Raw genomic sequence first — 18,888 nt, forward strand, 5'->3', positions numbered from 1 at the left:
AACTTTTGTCATGATCATTTTCTGTCACTTAATGTTAAATTTATGGTTCCAAGTGGCTAAAGATATGGAACAAGTTTAATCTAAAATGTATTTTCTATAAGACTGTTTTTATATAAACATTTGTTTACCAAGGTGTCCAGGTGTGTGTGTGTGTGTGTGTGTGTGTGTGTGTGTGTGTGTGTGCGCGCGCGCGCACGCATGCATGCTCACACATCGTGCACAATGTCATGATAAGCATGTGGAGGTTAGAAACCTGGTTCTTTCTTCCACTACATGAGTCTTGGGGATGCATCTTAGTTGTCACTAAGTGTCTTTACCCACTGAGACACCTCACTGGCCCCATCTGTATGCCGTCTATAATCACCTAGTGGAATATTTCTTGTTATACATACATTCAAGTGTTGAATTAATGTCCAACAGCTGTCCCCTCCATCTGCCCTAAAGTGTTTCTTGTTGTTCTACAACCTTTCTCCTCCCGTCCTAACTTCTGTTCTAAGAAGCTGGCCTGAGTGGGTGGCTTCACATGCCCTGTGGAACAGATGAGACACCGAACTTCTGAAACAAGCATTTTGCTCAGTAGGAAGGCTTTTCCTTGAATGAAGATGCAGTTCAGTGGTAGAGCTCTGCCTGTGAGACCCTGATAGAATGCCCAGCACCATAAGACATTAAAATTAAAAAAAAAATCTGATTTCTACTTTTGGGCGTGGATAGTTGTTTCATGTGATTTAAGTCTCCACAGCCTGAATCTAAACAAGAAGCCTGGCCCTGTAATTTATCATTCTTTTCTAGGTGAAAATAAGAAACTGACAAACAGGATTGTAAATCATTCTGTCAGTCACCTGATTGTGTCTTTCCTTTCCCAGGAGTAGTCTTTGAAGGCTCTTGGAGAGGATAGACCTCCTTATCTTTCTCTGCTTCGGTAGAAAGAGGAGGAGTTGTAGTAGGAGGCTCGGCCAAGGCAGCTGCAGCCTTTTTCTCAGCTTCCTTTTCTTCTAATTTCTTTTCAACTTCAGAGGGATGATAAAAAACAAAAAACAAAAAACAAAACAAAAAAAAAAAAACCAACAACAACGTTCATTAAGAACTATGGGTGCCCACTCTTTCATTTGAACTAACAAATATCAAAAATTACTATGAAATTATCCTTATTAGTAAATTACTACTCCATACTATATTTGCCGTAAAATTACAGCAAATATACTTTCTATACCTAACATTAATTCATATTTTGGGTTCTTATTTATTCTTTTGCTTCATAGTTATGGTTATGGTACTGGTATGAGGGGTGTGTGTGTGTGTGTGTGTGTGTGTGTGTGTGTGTGTTTAGAAACTGAAAAAAAAAGGTTGGTGACTAGATGTCAAATCTCAAAGAAAATATAAGAATGGAAAAGTAAAGGGTTAATTAAAATGATCTAGAAGAACATCAAAGCCAGAAGTGCATAAAAAGGAGAGAGCAGTCATGTAGCAGCAAGTGCCTATAATTTCAGTTCTCAGGAGGCTGAGTCAGGAGGATCATAGAAAGTTGAAAGCCAGTCTGGCCTATATAGTGTCTTCCACATCCTCCTGGGATATCAAGAAATAAAAATAAATAAACGAACAAATAAAAAATAGTTCAAGCAATGTGATACAACATATGGGAGTTTGAGAGTAAATGGTATTGCCCACTGGTTAGTTTGACACAATCTGACAAACTCCAATGGATGATTACACACCTAAGAATATACTGACAACTGTTAATTGGATTCAGTGAATGAAAAAAATGTGTCAAGTGGGGGTGGTGTGTGTCATTAATCCCAACATTTGGGAGGCAGAGAGACAGGAGGACCTTTGAGTTCAAAGCCAGCCTGGTCTACAAAGCAAGTTCCTCAATAGCCAAGGCTACACAGAGAAACCCTGTTTCAAAACACCCTCCTCCTCAAAAAGGAGAAATATAACAATGAAACAAAGTTGGTGAGTGTAGATATGGGGATGGATCTGTAAAACATAGTGGAAAGGATAAATATTATCACAATATAATGTATGTATGTATGTAAGTTTGTATGTATATATATATGTATGCATATGTTATTTTTAATGACTTAATATGTATACAAACATATATAAATATAACTACCTTTGATCTTTTTATTTACTACTTCAGCAGAAAAAAATTCTTTCACTTTTTGGCATAAGGACTCTTCATCTATTTCAGCATTGACTTTTGTTAAAATATTTTGTGGCTCTGTAAACCACTCTTCCAACAATGGCCAGTTGTCCAAGAAGCCGACAATTCTGAAAAATGCAAACGTTACATAAGTATGCGATACTGATTTAGATGTTCAAGGAGTGAAACATTAAACACGACATTTCACGTGATTTATTTGGCAATTCATGATGAAGAAAGAGTCCGACTGTGAATGGAATTCAACCTTAGAAAAGTAACTTCATGACATCTATAGGTGACAGAGCCAGACTAAATCTAAAGAACATGCCTGATAGCATCAGGGGATCATTTTTAGAACTTTAGAAGTGTCAGTGAAAAGATTTGCAAGTGCCACCCATTCAACAGACATCTTGTGTGAGCTCAGGTCTTTGAAAACCCTTCTAATTGTCCTACAGCCCCAATACTCAGGCCATAGAAATGTTCTCCTTGGAGATATAAAAGGAAGGGGTCTTTGGGCAGGGACAGATTGTAGAGACTAGTTTGTTTTATTAGAAATCAGTTTTGAATCATTGTACGCCCTTACCCCCACCTTGAGCCTAGACAGACAGCTTCAGGCAGCTCAAATTAGGCTTCCTGCTCACCTCTTATTTTTAGATTTCCCAGGCTTTCATCAAGTTGCCTAATTTTACCTAATTTTTCTTTTCCTAAGGAAAATTACACACAATACAAAGAATGCCAAGTAATTTCATTTTTAGCAAAACAGAAGGGCTATTACACACTTTACCAGTCTGACTTTCAACTCTTTGAAATTCTGTGATCTTCACTGGTATTTTCTAAGTGTTTGCTGAATTCAATGTAATTAACTTATAAGTATTTTCTGATTGGCTTATTTCCCCAGAGTATAACAACTGTGGCTCCAAATATAAAAGCTTACATATAATATTTTTATTCAATGCAAAAAACTTATTTTTGATTTATCTGTAAGAGATTCTGTTAGGACTCTGCTTCAGTCCGCCTACCTAAGATGTCATTGTTTACCTGCCATGGGGGCGTGGCCCTGCCCAGGGCCGTATAAAAAAACAGATCCTCCACATGGTCTCTCTTTCTACTCCCCCTTACTTTCTCTTTATATATCCCTCTCCCTCCTCTCTCTCTCTATCCCCCTCTACTCCCTCTCTCTCTCCTCTCTTCCTTCTTCTTACCCTTCCTGTCTCTGTCTCTTTCTGGGGTACCCCTCCCCCTTTTCCTCCTCCCTCCCTTGCTCATTTAATATACCTCATATAACATAGTATCTGGTACCTTGTATCTATCATCTGTGGGAAGAATTGTAAGCTTTGTCACAGGTGAAAGCAATCTTGGTGGGCTTTGCCCTTGGACACACCACAGATACTCCCCGAGATTAACCTTGAGATAGACTGGGTGGAGCCATCCTGGGCCTGGAATTCAGGAAGGGGACCCAGGGACTTCACCAGGACTTTTGTTTCTAATCAACTCTCAGTGGGAGAGGGAGACAGCCCCTTGCATGTGAAAGACAGGCAGGCAGGGAGGACAGAGAGGAGCAGCAGGTTCAGACCGGGCTTGAGCGCACCTGGATGGGTAAGAGGATCAGTGAACAAGCCAGACCATCATGCAGGCCAGAGATACCTAGGGACTCATCCCATGGAATGGATTCCGGAAGGTTTACTCTTGTTTCCCTTTAACCTTTTTTTCCCTTTTGTGTAAGCTAGTTGGGTTGTATAGTAAAGTTTAATTGTTAAGAAACAGAGCCAACAATGATCTTATTCTCATATATAAAAGATTTAGTGGTCGGGAATGTATCTTTTTTTGTAGACCTTATTATTCCAAAGTCATCAATTGAAGCCTCTTTGAAAGGCAAGGCATAGAAAGGGCACAAAGTTTAAAACTGACCTGTGCTGTATCTGGTCTCTTAAATTCTGGTCTTCATTATTTACTTGGATTATAGGAGTTCCACGACAGCTGAAGTTTTCATGAGCAATTTCATGTGAGATTTCCTTAGCTGTGGTACAAAAATTACTTAATTAGATAATCAAACAAATAAAACTGCTACTTACTGCCAAAACATACTTATGCAGGAGTCCAGGTAGATATAGCCATATTTTGGCCTAATATCATGTCAGTGTGCTTTATTATTTATTTTTTTACATGTTGATCATATTCTTTTTCTTCCTCACTTCCTCACAGATTCTCCACAGCCTCCCTACATTGCACAACTCCTTGTTCTTTCTCAAAACAAAACATAACATAACAAAAACAAAGACATAGGTCAAAACAAAGACATGCAGTAAAATAAAAACTACTAGAACAGAAGAAAAAGACTGCATGCACAAAAGTATACACATCCACAAAGAAAGAGCAACAAAAACAACAGAGTCCGTTTTGTGTTGCCTAACTACTAACTACTCTTTATAGTCAGAAAAGAGATTGCCACTGCTGCAATAGTTGGAGTGACTTTTATGGGGTAACCAATTGATTTATGATTGCATATGAAGCCTGCTTCACAGGGTCGAGTTTGTGCTTGCTGCTGTACACCTGGTGAAACACCCACCACTAGGGAGTTCGTAGGCCCCAGAGTGGCACTTTTTTTTCATTATTATTATTATTATTATTATTATTATTAATTTATTCTTGTTACATCTCAATGTTTATCCCACCCCTTGTATCCCCCATTCCTCCCTCCCTCCACCCCATTTTCCCATTATTCTCCTCCCCTATGACTGTTCCTGAGGGGGATTACCTCCCCCTGTATATTCTCATAGGGTATCAAGTCTCTTCTTGGCTAGTTGCTGTCCTTCCTCTGAGTGCCACCAGGTCTTCCCCTCCAGGGGACATGGTCAAATGTGAGGCACCATAGTACGTGAGAAAGTCATATCACATTCTCCACTCAACTGTGGAGAATATTCTGACCATTGGCTAGATCTGGGAAGGGGTTTAAAGTTTACCTCCTGTATTGTCCTTGGCTAGTGCCTTAGTTTGAGCGGGACCCCTCCCATGAAAGCCTTCACTTACCAGGAAACTGGGACAGAGGGGAGAGCATCCTATTGGGACTCTAAATGAGAGACGCATGGGAGAATAGCAAAATAAAAGGATACAGAGGGTCCTAGAAATCTACAAGTAGAACAATATGATACTCAGAGTGGCACTTAATGTTGTTATTTAACTCAATGATGACGTCCTCAAACTGCCTTCTAAATATTTATGTCTACCCATAGATCTGGGATGCTCTCACACTAGGTCAGAGAAGTCTCTTTTTGCAATGATCAGCAGTCAATATAGAGACGCATAAGTTATCAGCCCTAAATGGAACGTTGTTAACTACCCCTACACACAATCTGAGCCTCAGGGAACCAAGAGGTAGGGGAGGGAATGAGAAAGTTAGAGGATGGGGATGAATGTTGTAGAAGGTTGTCTTTGGGATATGAGACGGGTGTTGCACTCAAGAACTCTCAGCAGCTCTGCCTAACTGTGCAAGAGCTTTATAGCATCAAGGCAACCTGAGTCATATCATGGAAGGAGAAACTCATCAGGTTCACCACTGGCCATTGACATTGATAGCTTCTGTGAGAAGAAGAACCATTCTTCTGTGGGGATGTAGCCACTACTTGATAGTTCATGCTCCACTGGATAGTCCCATACTCATGCATATGTGGCCAGCACTAATTGAATTTATGGGCTAATAAAACAAGAGGACAAGAAGTTGGGAGGGGATTGTGTTTGGGTGGAATCTGGAGAGGGTTAGGTGGGAGAAATGTTGGTAGATGCAATGATATTTTATTGTGTATTATATATAGAACTCTTTTTCTCTTATTTTTTTAATTATATTTCATTTTTACATATACATTTATATTATACACATATGTACCATAAACTACATACAGCAAGAAGAACCATGAAACAATCAGGAATTATATTAATGTTACATTCATAGTGTTTTGTATTTGGCAACCTGGAAGAAAACATCTTTGCTATCTTGGTGAGTCTAAAATTCTGAATATAAATCAATATCTATCATAGCTCATCCCTATCAACTTAAAACAGCTATCTAGATCTAAAAACATCTTAACCCGTAAACAACTAAGCTTAATTGTAAGACTAAACTATCTGGTCTTCAACTACATCAGAGACTTGAGAAGGAATAAAACTTAATTACCTGAGTAAACCAGAAGTGCAAGAATAACTTTTTTAAAATAAATGAATAAATATATTAATTATAGAAGAGGAGTTCATGAATTTAAGAGGACAGGAGATGGAACTGGATAAGCAGGCCTGGAAACTATGGAAATATAGTGTACTAGTGTATTTAAATTCACAAATTAAAAACAAATTAGCTTACCATGTTTAAAGAGAAACCCATACGACCACAAACGTTGACAGTAGTTTTAGAATAATAATTTACATTTCCCTTGGAAATGGGTGAGAAATGAGGTAAAACACACTGAAGAGAAACTTGATTTTCAATATGGAATTTCTTAAGGCTAGACTGTTTGTGAGACAATTTTGAGATGCCTTAAGTTAGGTTCAGCGATGTGGGAAGGGAAGGTAACAAAAGTTTCTTTTAACTAAGAGTTTCAAATGAGGAGGCTGAGAGCACTTACTTCTCTTATAAACAACCTGGGTTCCCAGCACCCAGATGGCAGCTCTCAGGGACCTGTAGCTCCATCTCCAGAGGCCCCACTGCTTTCTTCTCATCTCTGTGAGCACATGCACATATATGGTGCACATAAACTCACAAAAGCACACACACACACATGTGCAGGCATGCACACACAAACACACACATGCTTAATAATAGGTAAAGTAAAAAACATTTACACAAAATTAACAAAGAAAAGAAAGACAAACCACTTTATAGTCCCTCACCAAGACAACACTGTATTCTGATTCTTGAATCAAACCACCAGGGATAAGCGACATTTCCTTGTATCTCAGGGCTCTGCTTGTGTTGCACTGTCTTGCCCCTCTTAGCTGCGACTACGGTTCACTGTGAATCTGTCTTCTTTTGGTGTTTCATCATAGAATACTCTGGTTCCCCAGGGGAATGTGTTTCCAGCTGTTATCAGCCCATGCTGCTGATACCTCAGGTAATTTGTTCAGGGCTGACCAGTTTTTCATTTCAGGGTGGACTGTGTAATAACCTAATGAAATCTTTATTTCAGAGTCCTCCCTGCCTAAAAATGTTTGATATAAAACTGCAAGAAGGTAAGGACAATACAAGATATGCTGTAGTGGATGGCAAAGTTGGAAAGAGAAAAATTAGTGCTGCGAAGAAGAATTTAAGAGTAATACAAAGAGGCCATAAAGTCAGACATGCAGAAGACTATTTACTGATACCATACTATGACATTGTGAAATGTTTACACTTCTTTCTAGAATCATGAATTCCCTTTGGAATAATCATAAAAAAATCAACCATTGGAAACCAAAAGTAATAATGAGCAAACAGCTTCACCACCGCTCACTGAGTTTCACCCAAAATACAAAATACTTATAAGCTGGAAATAAATTGGAAAATGGCAAAGAGAAAAGAAAGGCTAAAGCTGGACTAGAAGAAATTAGAATTAATGCAAAGCAGCGTTGGAGTGTGATTCAACTGCATTGAAGAAGATGAGGACCTCATCAGCGCAGGAATCAGTTCCTCCCCATGTACATTAGAGACAAAGCAAGATGAAGCGGGGTTGGAATGCAAAATCATGGGAAATCCAGAGCCAAGGAAGAACATCTTCAACTAGATTAACAGAAATGAGAATTGCTCAGAGCGAAGAAGCACGGAGAGCAAATTAAAAGCATTCAAGGCAATAAAGGTCTTTCATGGGGCACAACTATCAGATGGTTTCCTTCTACAGAATAGATATTATTTTTTTTTAAATGTGGATGCTTCAACTTCTCTTTCTAACAATTCTATTTTCTCTGTCATACAATAGCAGCCATGGTTGTTTATCATCTGCCCAGCTTTCACTTCCGCTGTTTGGTAGAATATTCTGACAAAAAGCAACTTCGGTCCTTTGTATTTCTGAAGCACAGAATAATTTGCTTCCCATAGAACCCCAAGGAAGTGGGCAAACCTTAAATTTGTGGGGTCATAAGATACACTCTGAGGTGTATCTCTCTGTGTGTCTTATAGGAACATAATACACCTGCTTTTCAGTCGTATTGATCATAATGCACAGGCTCTGTGTCCTCTCTCAGACAGCAATGGATTGGTAATATTCCCTGCCAATTTTCAGCCATTGCCATTTCATTTAAGGAGTGAAAATAAGAGGTTGGATTCTAAACGTTCAAACAGAGAAACAGTGTGAGCTTGAGGAAGGCGAGAACTCACACTTTAGCTCCCCTCCTCTAAGAATGTAAGTGACTGGAGCTGGATACAGGGGCAAACAGCAGCTCAAGGGTTCGATGATTCCTCACAACTTCCCCAGCTAGATGTAACTCTGAGTGCTGTATTTGTAGTGACAGAGTAAGCAAAAGAATAATTAATGGTGTCATTTGGCAAAACACATATTTTAAAAGTAAGCCAGAAGAGAATATTCATGAACTGAACTGTGTTTTAGGAACCATCCAACTTGCTAATTAATAAGACAACTGTTAGGGTACAACAGTAAAATCAGAAGAGAAACTGCATCCCATCATGAGCAACCGGCATGGGAGGGTTAGGTACTAATAGGTGAACAAAACTGGTTACTACCTATAGAGAAATATATTTGCAGTGATCTTTTTGATGGTATAGAAATTGAATCTCAGTAGAAGGAAATTCACAAGCCCGACTGTAAACAGATGGAATTTGCATTGCTAACAATTTCCTCTAACGTATGGATTTACAGAATATCAAGTCAAAGTTACATGTAGGCCATTGACAGAGTCAGTTATCTCAAAGTACCTAATAGAAAATGTGCAGGTGTCTACTGGAAAGGTACCTAGTAATCTTTCATTCATTTCAAAAACTTCCACAGCTTTCCTGACATTTACTACATAGTAGAGCAATCATCCGTATTTATGCCCGGTTTCTTTGAATGCCCACAACAGTACAGTAGTCTTTTTCATTACACATGATGGGAACCTGAGCTTTAAGCAATGAAATACAATTGGGCTGAGGTCTCTCTTTCTTGGAAGGCTAACGTGAGAGGACCACTGAGTCTACAAATTTAAAATCAGCTTAAGTAATACAATGAGAGATTACCTCAGAAAAGAAAAAAGTAGATTATAAAATAAAATTTAAACCAGAACAACAAAAAATCACAAGAGATTAGGTTTCTCAAATACCTTACATGTAGAAACAAAGTTTTAAAAGCACGTACTTTCATCCTAATAAATACTTAATTTGTAGAATGAAATGATATTTTCACTTTGCTGATGAGAAAGAATCAAATGGTATATACTCACTTATATCTGCATACTAGCCCAAGGGGCATGTCCCACGAAAGCCTTCACTTACCAGGAAACTGGGACAGAGGGGAAGGCATCCTATTGGGACTCTAAATGAGAGACGCATGGGAGAATAGCAAAATAAAAGGATACAGAGGGTCCTAGAAACCTACAAGTAGAACAATATGATAGGCAGATTTGGGCCCAGGGGTCCCGCTCAAACTAAGGCACCAGCCAAGGACAATACAGGAGGTAAACTTTAAACCCCTTCCCAGATCTAGCCAATGGTCAGAATATTCTCCACAGTTGAGTGGAGAGTGTGATATGACTTTCTCACGTACTCTGGTGCCTCACATTTGACCATGTCCCCTGGAGGGGGAGACCTGGTGGCACTCAGAGGAAGGACAGCAGGTAGCCAAGAAGAGACTTGATACCCTATGAGAATATACAGGGGGAGGTAATCCCCATCAGGAACAGTCACAGGGGAGGGGAATAATGGGCAAATGGGGGGGGGTGGAGGAATGGGAGGATACAAGGGATGGGATAAACATTGAGATGTAACAAGAATAAATTAATAAAAAAAAAGAAAGAAAAAAAAAAAGAAGTCAAATGCATGATGAGTTTTGGCAACATATTCAACTTCCTATGAGCAGTTCCAGCCACTGCGTCTGGATCGAAGAGCTTCACATATAACATAGATAAAACATATAATCTTTCCAACATCATTAAAGTACCAACAGCTACAAATTGCTTCTTCATGTGTACCAGTCTCATAAAGGAAGGTCTGACATGGAGCGCTATCAATTGGCTGGAAGGAGTCAGTGAAATGCTGGTAGTTTGGCTAGATTTCTCCCTTAGTTCCAGGTTTGGCTAATACTAAATACTGACAGTAAAAATAACAAGACAAGAAACTCAGCTGGATAATTCTTCGGGAAATAGATCAAATGAAAATATTCAAGTAGTCAAAGCATGGTTTTTATTTAGTTTTTTTTCATATAATGTATTTTGGTTGTGCTTTTCCATCCCAAGTCCACACAGATTCTTTGCACCTCCCTCCCCGCGCAGCTTCGTGCCTTCTTGCTTAAAACAAAAACAAAAACAAAAACAAAAAAACAAACAAAGACAAAACCAAAAGGAAACATGGAGTCCAAACACCAAATTTTGAAAGCAATTTGATAATGAAGCATAGTGTAAAAAAATTAAAACCAGTGCACTTAGCTTACCTATGATATCGTTCATGCGATGCAGGGAGGAATTGTCTGAAATATCTAGTAATATGACAAAATCAAACGCCGACGGGAGGAAAGAGACTTCCTTGGAAGCTGTTGTGCTAAAGGACAATGTGGGCATTTGTGTTTTCTTTCTTTCTGACTCTCTGAATTTTCTTTTGTAGCCTGTGAGTGCTTCCTCCAGGAGCTGGGCTTGATTTAATGTCATTGGAAACCCATCAAGAATCCAGCTTTGGTTCATAGGTATCTCCCTAAATTCAAACAGTACAGCTCATTAGCATGTTGCTCGACACTGTTACTTTGCAAAAGTTAGCAATACAATGAATGCCTTTATTCTTATTACAAATCCATCCCGATGCATGGGTTTCATTATTTCATAACTAAAACATTAGGTTTTCTTTTGTGTTCTTATTGCTTACTTGCTTAAAAGTCTTCTGTTGATCTCTGCTGTCCTTCAAATCTATTTCAGACCTAAGCATCATCTTTTCTCCCAAACTTCTAAACTCTCACAATTTTAAGTGCATACTAGCAGATATCGTCATTATTATGTAAATATACATGGCATTACTTGTGTTAGGCTCATAGGCTGCACTTCTTTGTACCTCAGATTCCTCATTTATAAATGGGATACTGTAAAATACCTCACCGGGGACTTTGAAGATGAACAGAAATGACAAATTTAATAAATCCGACACATCTTAGTCTGAACTCTTACCACCAACCTCGAGGGGTGTCCTCTCCGTACCTACTCCTTAGCCTCTCACTCTTTTTTACATGTGAATAAAATAGTCTTGAATTAAAATATTTCAAGTCATCCTTTTTTGTTGTTTTGTCTTGTTTTGTTTTTGCAAGACAGAGTTTCTCTCTGTAATAGCCCTGGCTGCCCTGGAACTCTCTTTGTAGACCAGGCTGGCCTCGAACTCACATAGATGTCCCTGCCTCCCAAGTCTTGTGATTAAAAGCGTGCACTACCGTGACTGGCCTTGCAGTTATTCTTTTGAAAACATTGTATTAATTAAGTTAGTTATAAGTTTCTGAAACATTAAGGATCATTTCTTAGTTTTTTTTTTCCACTCAGCACATTGTATTTGATAGACAATGTATAAACTATAGACTAAAGTATCTTTGTTTAGTTATACCATTAAATTATGCAAATTTGACACTTTTCCTTGTATCTTAAAGGTATGACTCTATTTATTGCTGTGGTAGATCTCATGTTAAGCAATAGAATCACCTTTCCAGAAGTTTTAAATCCTTTGGCGATTACATGCAATCCTTCTGACAGTGTGGAAGGGAGAATGAGGGGGGGCTAAATTTCAGAAAGATTTCATTAGTTGATCAAAAGGGTAAAACTTCAAATGGCCTCAGTGTGGTTCCCAGATCCCTCCTGGCATCTGTCTTTATCCACTAGGTTATGACGAGCAGGCAACGACTGCGGTTTACTGTCATGGCTTCTCCAAAGAGAGGGCAAGCATTCTGCGAAGATCGGACTACTAACTCATTCGCCTGGGACGGCGGAGAGAGTTCCTTTAAACGGTTCACCTCTTCTTGGGTCTGCTATCTCAGAAGCCACAAGAGGCAGAGGCAGAGCGTGGAGCTGTGCTCAGCCACGGCTAGAGTAGGAGAGCAGGTATCCGGAGCCGAGGAGCCTGGCGGTTTTTTGTTACATCACTACCCAGACAAAGCTGTGTAACTAGAACGTGTGGTGTTCCTTTTCTCAGTAGCCTAGACTGAAAGACTGTAAACTAGTGACAGTTCTCTGGAGGTGGGATCGAGGAAAGGGAAGTGGGATGGTGTGGCGAGGGGATTGTGTGGGACTGAGTGTGGCTGCTCCCGATCTGCTAAAACTGGGGCCAAGGACTGCTTGATGCTTTGCACACCCATTTGCTCATTGAACACGGAGTGCTGTGGTAAAGTGTCCTTTATGTCATTTCTGAGAACTATGACGATAAAAACCCTTCCAGCTCGAAGGGTAGCAGCCTTGAGTTCCAATTGCTAGATACATAAGAAGGACAGCTTACATCTTCAAAGCAGCCTTTCAGGACAGCATTAAGGAGGCGTTCATCCCAGGTGGACAGTAAAAATCCCATCTTCTTTCCTTCCTCTTGTGCCCTAATGTTCCCACATACCACAGCTAAGCGATTCCATTTCCTCTCTAACTCTTCACCCTCGGTTCTTTCAACAGGGCTTTTTACTCTTTTTTTCTCCCTTCCTCTACAGATCCTTTATTATACGGACGAACTGGCCTCTTGTAATATACACTTACAGCAAAGCAGGGTTGAGGAGAGACTTTCTCAACAGAAACACGGACAGAGGAAGTATAAAATGACAGGTTCTTTGAAACATTTCCCTTTATCCCCTATTACATTCTCTCCCTATTACACACACATATGTGTCTTGTCTAAGCTGTGGACCACTGCCTCATGTCCTAGTGACTTTCAGCCTCTGAATCCCTGCACTCCATCCCTGTCCTCTTCCTGAAACGTAACACAAGTAAGTGCAGAAACCTGAGCCCATTCTGTTGGGTTCTCTCTTTCTCACCACATGCCCTTTGTCTTATCTAATTATCCGATTTCCTTGAAGTTCCCAAAGACAGTAGAAATTGACCTACATTTACATAAGGGAGAGGTTGATCAGGGAGCAGTGAAATATGGCATGCAAATCTATATGTTTCCCTTTATCTTAGAAATAGACTTTGGATATTAGAAACATTTGAATAATAACAAGTGTACTTCTATGCTATTCTTCACATATCATTTTTTTTTTTTTTTTTTTTTTTTTTGGCAAATAATATATGAAATGGGATAGGGCGGTGGCTCAGCAGTTAAGGTGCTTGTTATGCAAACAGGAGGAGTGAAGTTCAGATTCCCAGAACTCATGTGAATGTTGTCTGGGTGTGGGCGACCCAACAGTAATTCTGTCCTCCTCTGTCCTTGAAGGCCAGATCCCCAAGTGAGCTGCCTGGGGAGACCAGGTTGCATGTGCAGCTCAGGGTTTGACGGAGAGACTGAGACTCAAAGGTAAGGAAAGAAGGATGAGATATTTCCCGACATCAAACTTAGGCCTCTGTACCCACTCTCACAGTCACACGCACCCTCGCACACCCATGTGGCCACACATAAGCACATACGCCTGCACACAGAGGGAGAGGGAATATATTAAATAGGTGTGAGGAAAGGAACCGTCATGCGTACCTGATGGCGTTGACCATGATGCTGACCAGCAGTATGTCTGGAATGCTCTTCCCTTTTTTGAGCAACAGTTCTGATTTTGCACCAAGTTGAGCTCGCACACTGAGCTGTGAGAAGAAAAGAACGGTGGGAGAGAGCTGATTGGAAAGTAATCTTTCACTCAAGATGTTTAATAGTTAAAGCAATTGGGTAGACACACTGTCTAATGAAGACACCGAGGACTTACCACACCTCTTGAGTCAGGGAAGCATTCAAGAGCCATCTGTTCCAATTTTGAAATGTTCTTCTCTCATTTTCTGCAGGTCTGATGCACTAAATTTCATAGTCTAACACTTTCAATCAGAATCATTGGGTTCTAAGCACTCATGTATATGAGAGACTACCCTCCGGGTGCGCGCGCGCACACACACACACACACACACACACACACACACACACACACAGAGCTCTTGAACATCTTTTGGTGATCAAATTCCAGATTTTCAGCTCCATTATTCTTCTTCCTTGAGAGTTGGCATTTCTTTTTCTATCACAAGTTCACTCTAGTGATGAGGGTTTTTTGTTGTTGTTGTTGTTGTTGTTTTTTGTTTTGTTTTGTTTTGTTTTTTGGTCTGTCCAGAATTAATTATTATGACTTTTAGGAGGCTCAATTCTGTACAAGTTGTGTGATGTCATTGAATGTGGGCTTCCCCAGAGCCTGCTCTGCTGTCATTTACTGGAGTATTTTATGTCAGATGAGACTCTACCTTGACCAAAAACCATTCAACCACTGCATAGTTCTTATGACGAGTGATAATAATTACTTCTCAGGTGCTGAAAGACCAGACTTCTTTCTTTCCTCATCTCTGCGATCTCAGCCTTTGTTAAATGCACTTGGGACATATACAGTCCCTCCCTGTGACTATAGACCTACTCATGGGGCCAGAGAGGCTCCCGAGATCCACTTCACTGATTCTCTTACCTCTGCCAACTTGCTGAAACCCTGCTTTCTCCAGAAGGCCTGCCTTAATTTAACACCAGAACACTCCTTTCCCTGCCCAAAATGCTGCTCTCCTCTGCTCTACTTTTCATTCCACCCACCCCCTGAACCTGAGTATTTTTTACAATGCTATTCAATTCATCTACTCGTGTCCATAGCTCATTACCTGCCCATCTATATTAGAGTATGAGCTCCCTAAGAGTAGAGAACGTGACCATTTTGATTGCTGATATGTCCGGATAATATGGTGCATAGGGAAAAGTATGTGCTTTTGAGCTGAGCTGAATATGGATAAGGAGGCTTTTACAAATCAGCAAGTGTAATCTCAAAAATAAACCCAGCCTTTCTATTAATTCATGTTTCAAAGGAATAGAGCAAAAGTTGTAATGTTCTATGTATGCTTTTTCTACATTCACGTCTCTCTCAATAAGTCACCATGCTCTTTGCTTGGCTGTGGATCCAGTGTGTTTTTATATTTAATCAGTTCTGGAATCTGAACAGTAAGTTTGTTGGCTATGCTGAAACTCACTGTAACATAATCAATTATAATAAAGAAGTAAGTTAAACGCATATGATTAATTCTGTCATTATTTCCCTGTATATTTAATTGATACCCTCTGTGAAATACCTTCTAGTGTCCTTTAGAAATAATATCAAGTGAATTAAAAAGTCATATGTATACCCTTTCTAATCTGGCAAAAATGGCTTTAGGTAGAAAATTACTAAGATTATAAACAATATTGTGGGTCTGTAATGACCTAGGATTGTGGAGGAAGGGGTCTAGGAGAGCTTCGACCCTGGGTACCTCAGATGAGGATGGCAGGGGTTGATGGCAGGGGTTGATGGCAGGGGTTGGCTCCTTCCCTCTTCCAACCTAGCACGTAAAGTCAGCTCCCCACATTAACCCTAGTAAGAATTTATTGCCTTGATAGTTATCAGACTTCACTCTTTGTATGATGTTATGGAGTTCACCTCAAACCCCCTCACAGACTTCATCCCCTGGGTGTGCAGATGAAGCATCTTCCAACACCCCTGGCCTGGCCAATTATACATGACCACACAAACCTTGTCCCAAAGACCCTGACCACCGCTCCAGGACATTAAAAAAAAAAAACCCTGTTAACCCCTAATAAACAAATCAATTCTTGGAAGCCATTCTGGGAGTGTTCTTCACCTGTGCACTCACTGAGCTGACAAGGATCCTGCTTATACCCATTTTCCCTGGCTAAACTGTACTCCCTCTAGTCCTGCCCAGTGCCCAACTAGCCTGGCTATCCTGACGGGGAGCGGCAGATACATAGTGGCACATGTCACGGAAACTTTCATTATTATTCCCTCTTCTGTCAAGCATAACTTAAAACCAAATAGAAGAACATGATTGAGTTCATAGCTTATGAGTACGTATTGAAAGAATACAAATAAGCACACGTTTTAATATATGAGCAGATAAAATTAGAAAATAATACTTACTTCTAAAAAGCTGTCACTTAGTCTGATATGTTCAGTTTCATTAGCTGTCACACCTAGTAACAAGAAAATTGTAGTAAGAACAAAGTCCCAGCATTTATATTTAAAAACCTTACCAGTGCTCTCTCTGTCTGCTTTGGGAATAAGGGCATTAAGCTCAGCTGTGTGTGATATCCTTGGCAACAATGCGATGCTAGGTAGCACTGTGGCATGGCGTTTATGTTCAGTCTGCAGCATTTCAGACCCTGGGCACTTCCTTCCTGGCATGCTCTAAGCTCATAGCAAATTCAAAATATACAATTTAAGTTTCTTCTTTGGTGAAGAAAGCAACTTTCTAAAAAAAAAAAAAAAACAAAAAAAAAAAAAAAAAAAACCCAAATGTTGATTTGCCACATTCATATTTTCCTGGAGTGGGAAGTTAGTAGATACCAGATATTCTGGCAACATTTTGAAATCAGAATGGGCTCTTAGGTAAGTTCTATGGGAAAAAAAAACAATTTCCGGATACATTTATAATGAAAAGTCACACTACTAACACTAAATTAATAAAAATAAGCTGTTTAAAAAAACACTGGAAAGAGAAGAGGAAAGTGCCGTTCAAAAGAGAAAGAAAAGCCACTATGGAAGAGTTGCACAGTTATTCCAAATCTGTGCGTGACTTTATGGTGACAATGGACAGCAGTGATTACACAGGACGGTCTGGGCTTAGAATAGGATGTAAACAGATTGAAAGTTGCAGAAAGCTTTTCCAACACACATAGAAAAGTCATTTAATACTTAAAACGATTTCCTTCCGTGATTCTATGAATAACCTGAAGGGATTATCCCTAATTCCCAAGGTTTCTGCTGTTGTTATTGTCAAAGATTAATAGCCAGCCCAGCTTGATGAATAGGGAGCAAGGTTCTCAGGGGTTGAAGAGAACAGACTCTGACGTTTTCCTCCACACACAGAGCTTGAATGTTGTGCACACACACCCTTGCACAGGTGAGAAGGAAAAGCAGTATATCAAGACAGAGGCAAGTGAACATGATGTTTCCAAGCTCCATATAGGCAAAGATGAGCAATTACTTTAAGGGTGAAATATTCACTGTGATTTCACCCTCAAATGTATGCAACAACTACCTTGTACAGTGTTAATAACCACACATAGAAGTATTTAATTCTCCTCCGTTCACCATTTCTTCCCCTGAAATCATGTTGTGGTCATGTACATGCACTCTGCTGTTTCTGTACCTCCCTCTCTCATACTGCAATAGAAATGGTGGATGACTTATTTTGACACATTACTTATTAGACATACAGATTTACCTTCTTTGGGGGACACTGCTTCCCCTGAGCCTGGAGTGACTGATAAGGTATTTTTATCCTATAGTAAAAACAAATATACAGTTTTAATATGTCATGCTTTCATTCTGTTTCCATAAATTAGTGTTTGAGGCAAACTGTTTGATCTACATTAAGGATATTAAATTGGATTGAAATTTCTATCTTAAGTGATTTTCAGAAGCAAAAAAAAAAAAAAAAAGATGGTGAGTATTGAATTTATAGATACACACAATTACCTGTGGTAGAATCTTTCAAATGGCTTTTAATTTCTATATAAAGTACAGAAACTGCTAGTTTGGAAATAAAAACAGAACAAGGGAAATGTACAGTTAATAGAAAACATCTTGAAAGATAATCCTAAGGCTGTCATAGCCACTGCCACAGATAGAGAAGAGGAAAAATGTGCATTATCCATTACTCTACTGACCAAAATGAAAGTTTGCCACAATGTGAAAGAAGAAAGAACCATACAATGAAACGCATTTTCACAAGTCATGATTTACTAGTACGTGTTCTGTGAATGGAAATTGTTTAGAGTAAATGTTGTTAGTTGAGTCAACTGCAGAGACTATGTGAGGTAAGAGATTCAAATCTGAGCTTCAGTAACAAGCAGGTTTCTCCAAGCCTTCTGACCTTGAGAAAACTAATCTGTATGTGGGGCCTGTACTACTGACTATTGTCTCTAGAAAGCAGGAGCACTGAGCCATGTGAGTGATTCTTAAAGCCACATAACCCTCTTCTACCCTTTCCCCAGCAGGCAGCATTATATATTTATGGATTGTTGAAATAAATTGCAATGTGTATGTTAAGTAATAAAAACGTGATCAATTTAAGCCACTGGGAGTGCTCCCTCCACCCCAAGCCCAGCTGCGATATATCATGGGGCGGTATATGCTGGCTGTGGACTAAATTGATCCACCTAGCTCTTTTTATATGGTTCCAGGATATTCAAGCAGCCTCATATCGTGACCTTAGGGTCCACGCGATGTGTCCTGCTCTACCCTTAGCCCTGTGGAGGAGGCTTAGCACCTGTCTTGTCCACTGCTAACAGCCAGCAGCAGTCTCTAACCACATATCAGGAATCCCACTGCTCTCGACTTCCCGCTGCTGAGTGGTGGAACTAGGAGTTGGTGATATTAGTGCAAGTGTAGGCTGTTCTCTTAATAACTGCCATT

The 18,888-nt window shown here is 39.7% G+C and overlaps 1 protein-coding gene across 1 annotated transcript in view; it reads right to left on the reverse strand.

Annotated features, from left to right (window-relative positions):
• The window catches only part of Spef2 (sperm flagellar 2), a 164,795-nt gene that overhangs the window by 78,405 nt on the left and 67,502 nt on the right, over window positions 1–18,888 (reverse strand). The window contains exons 13-20 of the mRNA XM_051150954.1: window positions 17,950–17,961; window positions 17,696–17,753; window positions 16,390–16,442; window positions 13,944–14,047; window positions 10,744–11,000; window positions 4,052–4,160; window positions 2,114–2,271; window positions 840–1,007 (exon numbers count right to left, since the gene is read on the reverse strand). Of these exons, the coding sequence (XP_051006911.1) occupies window positions 840–1,007; window positions 2,114–2,271; window positions 4,052–4,160; window positions 10,744–11,000; window positions 13,944–14,047; window positions 16,390–16,442; window positions 17,696–17,753; window positions 17,950–17,961 (919 nt within the window). The remainder of the gene's footprint in view (window positions 1–839; window positions 1,008–2,113; window positions 2,272–4,051; window positions 4,161–10,743; window positions 11,001–13,943; window positions 14,048–16,389; window positions 16,443–17,695; window positions 17,754–17,949; window positions 17,962–18,888) is intronic.

Source organism: Acomys russatus, chromosome 9 (genome assembly GCF_903995435.1).
Source record: "Acomys russatus chromosome 9, mAcoRus1.1, whole genome shotgun sequence".
Taxonomy (NCBI): Eukaryota; Metazoa; Chordata; class Mammalia; order Rodentia; family Muridae; genus Acomys; species Acomys russatus.